Here is a 9,841-nt window from a genome sequence, read left to right as displayed (position 1 = left end):
TGAGGCTAACCTTAATATAATTCATGAAACCATTCATAAGCAAATAATGCACATAACATTATGAAATTTTAAGTTTTTATTTGACTTGCCATCAAACTGTACAAACTTCTAAGTGACCAAAGAAAACAACGACTGATACAAACCTGTCATCTTTTTCCTATCCAATTCAATACGGAGGAGCCATGGTGATATCCTGGACACGTCAAAGTCAGGCATCTCATAGTACACATTGACAAACTCCTGATCCTCAGTAATGCAAGTGTTCTGAGGATCTGGATCGTAGTAGATAGCTGTGTTTGATGTCACCTGTAAATAATGGTGTTGTTTAATAAAATGCCATATCTCAAAATCTTCTAATTTTGATGGCATTAAGTTATATCTACATAGGACACCAGTTCCTAGGCTCTACAGCAAGGTCCAATCCTCTTATTTGCCTCAAACCCTGTTTCTTACCACATATTCAACCACTTTATCTTCCTATTTCAGAGAGCATCCTCTTGCATTCATATTTATAATTACTTTATTTACTTTTATTTATTTATTTTGTTTTTATGTAAGGACACTGCCCAAGGGCAAAAACAAAGTGAACTAAAACAAAACACTAGATTGCCAGTCCAAAAAGAAAAGATAAAAAGGATTAAAATGATGAAGAATGTCTTGAAACCTCCATCTTAAATGAGTTCAAGTTATATGAAGGAAGAAATACACAGGGACTTCATGAGTTTTTAAGTAATAATGTAACATATAATTTCATCAGATTTTTACTTAAATCAATAAGATTCTTGAATTTTTTAGGCAGCTCTGCCTGTCTATTTTTTATATGCAAAGACTATATTCCATACCTTACTTAGTTTAGTATATATTTACCTTGCGCAGAGTGGTATGTTCAAGGCGGCACAGCACATTCTTTGCTTTCTCAGCATCCCTAGCTGAGGCACCCACCAAGAACACAGTGAGGGAAGGAGCTTTGGGCTTCTTACTAATGTTGATAATTTCCTTAAGCCTGGGCACACCAAGTGTTACATTCTTGGATGACACACCAGCAAAATGGAAAGTGTTCAGTGTCATCTGAGTGGCTGGTTCACCAAGAGACTGGGCAGCCAGGGCACCCACCATTTCTCCAGGAGCAGCCTGAAAGGTGAGAATGTTACAGTGCTGTGATGATTTACAATACAGAAGATGTCTAAAGTCAATTCCATATCCATAGTTTCCAATTACAAACATTACTTATTATTGTAAACACTCCATTATGAACATATAAGCTACAGATAGATATCAACATAGTCTAAAAGAATGGTTTCACTAAGAGGGAGGACAGGAGGGAGGAACACTCTATCTGCTGGTTGCTGGAAACACTGGCCTGGTGTATAGAGACAAAGTGAGAACTAAAATATGATAAACATACCTAAATCAAAATTTCTCTATTTTCACAATTTTTGTTCCTAGAGGTTAATGACATGGAACAAGTTCTTTGATGACACTAGTCAGGAATAAAAATGTAAAATCAATTACAATGACTAGACCACCAAGTTTACAGATTCTCCTTAAAACAGAATAGATAATACTGTTATAAAGACAACAATAACATGAAGATGAGGAAATATCAACCAAGGCCATGATTTCTGCATACAACCTTGGAGTCATATGAAAAGTAAGTTTTACCTCTCCCTTTAAAAAAACTATACATTACTTACAATTGCTTGATGGAATCTTGTTTCAATTTCACCAACAAGCCAGTTAAAGGACTCTGTAGTGAGCTTGTAATCTTCAGCAACTTTCTTAGTGCACAATGTTGATCGTACTAAACACTGGAAACAGAATGTGGCATTTTCATTGGCCTGTAAACTGATTCTGTCTTCTCCAGTCACAATGTTGCACTTGGTTAACATCTCCCTCACTCCCTCTACCACTCTCACAGGAGACAAGTCTGTGGGGGTGCGTTTGTTGATGTGGAAGATCTTCTGCACATTCCAAATCATTCGTTCTAAGTTACAAGGAAGTACCACCTGTTGAGTAATATAAAAAAAAACAATACTGAATAGCTAAACATTTTGAAAACACCAAGATTCAATACAATACATACATGTCAAAATGTCACCCATGGCTGGTAGATAAGCTTTTCATAAGCTATTTTTTTTAATCTCCATATATCTTACAATCACTTACCTTTGTGTCTCCTTTGGTAAAAACTTGTCGAAGTCCAATTCTGTCCTCCTGAAGTTTCTGCCATTCCCCTTCCAAAATGCTGATGGCTTCAGGTGATCCAATCAGTTCTCTGACAACATCTTCATTAAACAGCCTACGGAGATACCTCTCATTTGTAACGTCAAAGCGGTAGTTCTCCTCAAACCGTCGGTTAGACTGCTTGACAGTGGGCATCTTCTGGAACTCCACATACTCACCAGCCAGACCATCCTCTCCATACCTCAGCTGAATAACCTGACTCACACTGTTCCTCACGGTCCCATCGTAGTTTACCATCACGCTTTCCATAGCCTTGATCAGTCGTCGCTGGATGTAACCTGTTTCTGCAGTCTTCACAGCAGTATCAATGAGACCCTCTCGACCTCCCATGGCATGGAAATAGAACTCTGAGGGTGTCAATCCGGCAAGGTAGGAGTTTTCTACAAAGCCTCTGGATTCGGGACCATAATCATCCTTAATGAAGTGAGGGAGTGTCCTTTTTCTGAAGCCAAAGGGAATACGTTTACCTTCTACGTTTTGTTGTCCCACACAGGCAATAACCTGAGAGATATTAATGTTGGATCCCTTTGACCCTGACACCACCATAGCCTTCAGATTGTTGTACTCAGTCAGTGACTTCTTAGCAGATCCACCAGTCTTGTCTCGAGCATCGTTCAATATGCGATTCACCTGGTTCTCGAAGGTCTGCCTCAAGGTGTTACCTGGTGTAGGCTCTAGCTCATCATTATGAGCCTTGTGGATCACCTCTATCACGTCTTCCTTGGCCTTGCGAATGGTCTCCTGGATAACCTTGTAAGTAGCAGGATCAGAAATGGTGTCACCAATACCAATGCTCATGCCTTCCAATAGCAGCCAATTATTGACTACAGTCTGAATGTTACCATAGAATCTGCCAGCAATTTCATGTCCTAATTCCATCCAAGCAACGTGCAACATAGATCCAGATGAAGCTCCAAGGGTCCTCTTGCACAAGATACCCATGATCAGCTCGCCATGCTCTACAAGCACCTGAAAGAACCATACACTTAATACAGGATATATATTTGGGATAACAAATATAAATTCACGTAAAAAGATGGCTGGGATTATGGTTTTCATGTTGAGAATTCACTCTGTATTTCTAAAGCTATTTTTATGTAAATTCAAGAAAAGAGAAAATAAGTGAATAAAACAATATTTACCAATGATATAAAATTTCTGAACAAGAAATACATACATCAAAGGGAATAAAAATTCATATAGCTAATAGAGACACTTTAAAAAATGAGTTAAAATTAAAATGTGTGTGTGTGTGTGTGTGTGTAATTCACTGTTTGATCTGCTGCAGTCTCTGACGAGATAGCCAGACGTTACCCTACGGAACGAGCTCAGAGCTCATTGTTTCCGATCTTCGGATAGGTCTGAGACCAGGCACACACCACACACCGGGACAACAAGGTCACAACTCCTCGATTTACATCCCGTACCTACTCACTGCTAGGTGAACAGGGCTACGTGAAAGGAGACACACCCAAATATCTCCACCCGGCCGGGAATCGAACCCGGTCATCTGGCTGTGAAGCCAGCGCTCTAACCGTGTGTGTGTGTGTGTGTGTGTGTGTGTGTGTGTGTGTGTGTGTGTGTGTGTGTGTGTGTGTGTGTGTGTGTGTGTGTGTGTGTGCGTGCGTGCGTGCGTGCGTGTGTGTGTGTACGAGTAATTCACTGTTTGATCTGCTGCAGTCTCTGACGAGACAGCAGCAATGTGTGCGTTTGTGTGTGTATTTACCTATTTGTGTATTACAGGGTCCGAGCTAAGCTCTCTGTGTCCTGTCTCCTTGTCCACTCCTGTCATATCTCTCTTTCATCTGATTGACACACACTGCGTCAACGACATCACTGCTCAGTTTATTCCACTCATCAATACTACGATGCGGGAAACTGTACTTTCTCACGTCATTTAGACAGATGTCTTTTATTAGTTTTTTTCCCATGTCCTCGGAGATGATTACTTGTGGTCACCTTTATCAATTCTCTGTCCAATATGTCAATCTTGTTCACCAATTTATACATAGTTATCATGTCTCCCCTTGTTCTTCTCTCTTCTAATGTGGTCAGCCCCAGTTCCTCAGTCTTTCCTCATAGTCTAACTCCTGAGTCCTGGTACCATCCTTGTTGCCAGCCTCTGTACCCTTTCCACCTTCTTCACATTTTTCTTCATATGCGGTGACCAGACAAGCTGCATATTCTAACTGGGGTCTTATTAAAGTGCATAATATCTTCATCATTCCTTCATCTAGGTAGTGGAATGCAAGGCCAATATTTTGAAGCATGTTATATGTTTTCCAAAATATCTTGTTAATGTGTTTCTCCGGTGACAAAGTGTTTTGCACGGTTACTCCTAAGTCTTTCTCCTCATTGGTCTCTTCAATTTTCTCATCACCCAGCCTGTAATCCCTGTTTGGTCTGTATCTACTTCCCATTTTCATAACATGGCTCTTGTTTATATTAAATTCCATCTGCCACTCTTTACTCCACTCATATATTTTATCAAGATCTTCCTGTAACTTGTTACAATTTTCCACATTCTTTACTCTCCTCATAATTTTAGTATCGTCTGCGAACATATTCATGTAACTGTCAATTCCTACCGGCATATCATTAACATAAATCCCCCTTGTGGAACTCCACTGGTTACCTTTTTCCACTCAGACTTCTTTCCTTTCACCACTGTTCGCATTTCTCTTCCCACTAAGTAATTTTCCATCCATTTTGCTAGTTTATCACCTACTCCTCCAATCTTCTTTAGTTTCCACATCAGTCTATTGTGTGGCACTTTATCAAAGGCCTTTCTCAAGTCCAGGTAGATAGCATCCACCCATCCCTCTCTATGTTGTAGTATGTCAGTCACTCTTGAATAAAAACATAATAAATTGGATACGCACGATCTTCCTTTTCTGAAACCAAACTGCCTTTCACTCAGAATGTTTTCACTTTCTAGATACTCACTCCACTTAGCTTTAATTACTTCTTCACATACCTTGCACAATATACTAGTCAACGATACTGGTCTGTAATTTAATGGTTCCATTCTACTACCATTCTTATATATAGGCACAATGTCAGCTCTTTTCCACTCTTTCGGGACTATTCCTGTTCGTATGGAGGTTTCCACAATATCAAATATGGGGTTCAACAATTGATCCTTACATTCTTTAGCAACCTCCCAGATATGCCATCAGGCCCCATTGATTTATTAATATCCAAGTTGCTTATAATTTTCCTTACATCTTCTTTAGTAACCATGATGTCCTGCATTTGCTTTATTTCTGTAGGCCTTTCTCCTGTAAAATGCTCCTCCTTTGTAAACACTTTGCAAAAGTTGTCGTTCAAAATTTCAGCTATATCTCTAGCATCCTCATATACTTCTTCCCATTTTTACCTTTTCTATTGCCTCCCTTTTATTTAGTTTTCCATTTATGAATTTGTAAAACATTTTAGGGTCACTATCACAGTTTTCCACCACCCTCTGTTCATATTCCTTTTGTGCTGTTCTCCTTACTTCAACATATCTATTCCTTGCTGTTTTGTAGACTTCTCTTGATAATACATCACTGTTTTTCTTAAGTTTCTTCCATGCCTTTTCTTTGTTCTTTTTTGCTTCTTCACAATTTCTATTAAACCACTGTTTATTATTTAAAGTCCTCTTTCTGTGATATGGCACAAACTTTTCACAGCAGAGTTATATAAATCCATAAATTTATCATATTTCAATTGCATATCCCCTTCCTGGTATACCACAGACCAGTCAATTTCATTAAAGAACTCTTATATGGTTATAATTTGCCCTACATAATTTAATTTTTCCTCCCTGTACTCCACAATCTTTTCCGTGCTTAATTCTGTATCCAGCTCAAAGCTTAGGACATCATGATCGCTTTTCCCCAAGGGACATTCATGTTCAATTTCCTCTTTTAGAGATGCCCTGGTAAATACCAAATCCAACCTTGCTGCAACATCTTGTCCCCTGCACCTTGTTGGTGATCTCACCCACTGTGTCATCAAGTTATTTGTTGCTACCTTTAACAATTCCTCTGCCCACTCACCACCATTCACCACTTTGTAGTCTTCCCACACTATTTCTTTACAATTAAAGTCCCCAACTATCATCACTCTATCCTTTCTGATGAGTTCTTGCTTCATTCTGTCTAGAGTATTTCTCATCACCATTTGATACTGTTCATATTCCCAAGCACTGGTTCTGGGTGGTATGTATACTGTTATAATATTAATGTCCCTCTTACCATCTGTTATAAGCATACTTATCACTTCCTCATTTCTCTTACTATAGTTCACCTCCTTCACCCTCAGATCTTCCTTAGTATAAACCATTATACCACCACCTCCTTTATTCTTTCTATCATTTCTCCATACTTTGTAGTGTTTTACATCAAACCAATCTAGCTTTATTTCGGGCCTTAACTTTGTTTCCACCACACACATTATGTCCGGTTCACTGTTTCTTAGGTAATCCATACATTCTAGCCTTTTAGACAGAAATCCATGTATATTCGTGTATGTCACTTGAATTCCATTCCTAATCTCTTTCTTCCATGTTTCAGTCAGTGTAATATCTATTCCGTCTGTTTTATCTACCACTTCTTCAGCCTCCCACTTCTCATCCTCCAAAAGAACTTGGTCTTTTCCTCCTCGGTTCTTTCCTCATTCTTTCTCTCACTTCAGTTACAAGCTCTTGTGTGTGTGTGTGTGTTTACCTAGTTGTATTGTAAAGGGTTTAAGCGGGGCTCATAGTGTCCTGTCTCCATAACTCCATTTATCTAACTTTTCCTTAAAGTTATGCACATTATGTGCTGTAACAATTCCATTATCCAATGCATTCCACTTTTCCACCAATCTGTATGGAAAACTGTATTTTCCAATATCCTTCACACACTGCCTCATCCTGATCTTCTTTTCATGTCCTCTTGTCCTTCCATCTTCTGTCAACAGCACCAGGTTTTCCTTGTCTATCTTTTAAATGCCAATGATTATCTTGTACATTGTTACTAGGTCCCCACGTTCTCTTCTACCTTGTAAGGTTGGTAGTCCCATTTCCTTCAGTCGTTCTTCATATATTAGGTCCTTTCATTCTGGCACCATCTTTGTAGTAATCTTCTGTATCCTTTCTAATGTTCTTATATTCTTTTTAGAGCTCGGAGACCACACCACTGCTACATATTCCAGCCTTGGACGTATCAAGCTTGTGATTTTTTTCATCATATCTTTGTCCATGTATTGAAATGTCACTCTTATATTAGTCAATATTTTATATGATAATTCAAATATCTTGCTTATGTGTTTTACAGGGCTCAGATTTTCCTGTGTGATCACTCCAAGATCTTTCCCTCTTTAGTCTTCATTATTTGTTCCTCTCTCATCAAATAGTTCCATACCGGTCTTCTTTTACTCTTTCCTAGTTCCATTATGTGACGTTTCTTGGCATTACACTCCAATTTCCACTTCCTACTCCACTCAAAGATCTTGTTTATATCTTCCTGTAACAGCAGACAGTCCTCTCCGGTTTTGATAACTCTTAGCAGCTCTGCATCATTAGGAAATAAATTTATATAACTGTTTACCCCAATGTGAATGTCGTTTACATAAATCTGAAACATAATGGGGGCTAACACTGACCCTTGTGGCACTCCGCTAGTTACTTTACCCCAAGATGAGTATGTATCTCTGATCACAGTTCTCATTTCCCTATCCTTCAAATAATCTCTTGTCCATTCTAGCAAAGTTCCTCACAGTCCTCCTATGTTCTCTAGTTTCCAAAGTAGTCTTTCATGAGGGGACTTTATCAAAAGCCTTTTCTATATCCAGGTATACTGTGTCCACCCACCTGTCGCTGTTTTCCAGTCCTGCAATAACTCTCAAGTAGAAGCTTAATAAGTTTGATACACATGACTACCCTGTCCTGAACCCAAATTGTCTGTTCAATATGACTTGCTCCTCTTCTAGAAATCTAACCCATTTTCTTTGATAATTATTTCCCACAACTTCCCCAAAACACTTGTAAGTGACACTGGTCTGTAGTTTTGTGGTTGAGTTGCCTTTCCTCCTTTAAATATTGGAATTACGTTGGCTTTCTTCCATTCTAGTGTAATTTCCCTTCATTTATTGAACTTGTAATTATTTCCCAAATTGGATCCAGTAGTTGCTCTTTACATTCTTTTAACACCCAGCCTGATACACCATCTGGCCCCATTGCTTTTCTGACATCCAACTTATCCAATAATCTTCCAATGTCCTCTATGTGCACTGCAATCTCCTGCAATCCTTGGCAATGCAATGTCCTATTAGGTTCTGCAAAATCTTCTGGAGTGAACACCGTTTTGAAGCTCTCATTCATTATTTCACACAATTCCTTCTCTGTTTGGTATGTCTTCCCTCCTTTAATTATTTCTTCAACTGTTTTCTTGTTCTTCATTTTGCAATTTAAAAACTGTTGAAAAGTTTGGGTTCGTATTTGATGTTATTCATCACATCTTTCTCAAAGTTTCTTCCTCTCTCCTTACTCTAATGATATAACAAGCATGTATTTTTTTTCTTAACTCTATATAAACAGGTACAAATTTTTTTTACTCCATTATATTTCTGTAAGAATACTTCATATTTCCCTTGTATTGTCTTTCTGTACATAATGTTTCTCCACTCAATATCAGCAAAATAGATCCTTAATTTTTCAAAATCCACTCTTGCATAATTTAATCTCTTTCCTTTGTAGTCATCTCTGTAACTTATCCCATCCTCCTCCTGAATTTGCATCTCTAATGTCACATGATCACTTCTTCCCATTGGACTAAGGTATTGTATGATTGGAGGGGGGCTCTGGTTTCTTTGTGAATACTAGGTCAAGCAACAATGGTTCTTTCTCCTCACTGTATCTTGTTGACTCCTCCACCCATTGATCCATTGCATTAACCATAGTCAACTGTAACACTTCCTTGCTCCACTTTCCAGCATTATCCATTACTACTTGCATCTCTCTCCAGTTTACTTTTTTGCAGTTAAAGTCTCCAACTAAAAGTATTCTTCTATCTCTTATCATTTTATCTAGGCACTTAATCACCTCTCTTTACATATCTTTATGTTCTTCAGTTATATACCCATGTATTTGTCTAAGGTGGCACATATGTAACTATAATTTTTCTCTTCTTTAATTCCTCTGTTTTGAATGTTAGTTCCATTACTTCCACTTTGTCCTCTCCATATTGCACATCCTCTACACATATATTATCATGAACCATTACTAGCACTCCTCCTCCTCCTTTATCCTTCCTGTCTCTACTCCATCTATTATATCCTGCCTCTTTAAAGTTAACATGGATCCACTCTCTTAATTCTGTTTCAACAATGCACATTACATCCAGCTTTTTCTCTTTCAAATAATCCCTAACCTCCAACATGCTTGATAACAACCCATCTATATTAGTATGTCACTCTTAATTTCTTGCCTCCTCCATGACCTCCTCTTTCTTCCATAGGTACCACTTCTTTAGCCCATATCCAGAAGCCTAAAGTAAAATTTTTTTTCTCGATCTCTGTCCTTTTCTCGTTTTTTCCTTAGCTTCACTTCTTAACACTTTCTCCTTTTCCC

General features: G+C 38.4%; 1 protein-coding gene across 2 annotated transcripts in view; it reads right to left on the bottom strand.

Annotated features, from left to right (window-relative positions):
- Nucleotides 1-9,841, bottom strand: part of LOC123498887 (DNA-directed RNA polymerase II subunit RPB1-like) — a 37,059-nt gene that overhangs the window by 5,674 nt on the left and 21,544 nt on the right. For both annotated transcript variants that reach the window (XM_045246406.1, XM_045246407.1), the window contains exons 9-12: nucleotides 2,167-3,213; nucleotides 1,695-2,006; nucleotides 868-1,131; nucleotides 144-306 (exon numbers count right to left, since the gene is read on the bottom strand). In XM_045246406.1, coding sequence (XP_045102341.1) covers nucleotides 144-306; nucleotides 868-1,131; nucleotides 1,695-2,006; nucleotides 2,167-3,213 — 1,786 coding nt within the window. The remainder of the gene's footprint in view (nucleotides 1-143; nucleotides 307-867; nucleotides 1,132-1,694; nucleotides 2,007-2,166; nucleotides 3,214-9,841) is intronic.

The sequence above is a fragment of the Portunus trituberculatus genome, chromosome 48 (genome assembly GCF_017591435.1).
Source record: "Portunus trituberculatus isolate SZX2019 chromosome 48, ASM1759143v1, whole genome shotgun sequence".
In the NCBI taxonomy this organism is placed as follows: domain Eukaryota; kingdom Metazoa; phylum Arthropoda; class Malacostraca; order Decapoda; family Portunidae; genus Portunus; species Portunus trituberculatus.
Note: the sequence above shows the minus strand (reverse complement) of the source record. Positions and strands in the feature narration are given on the sequence as shown.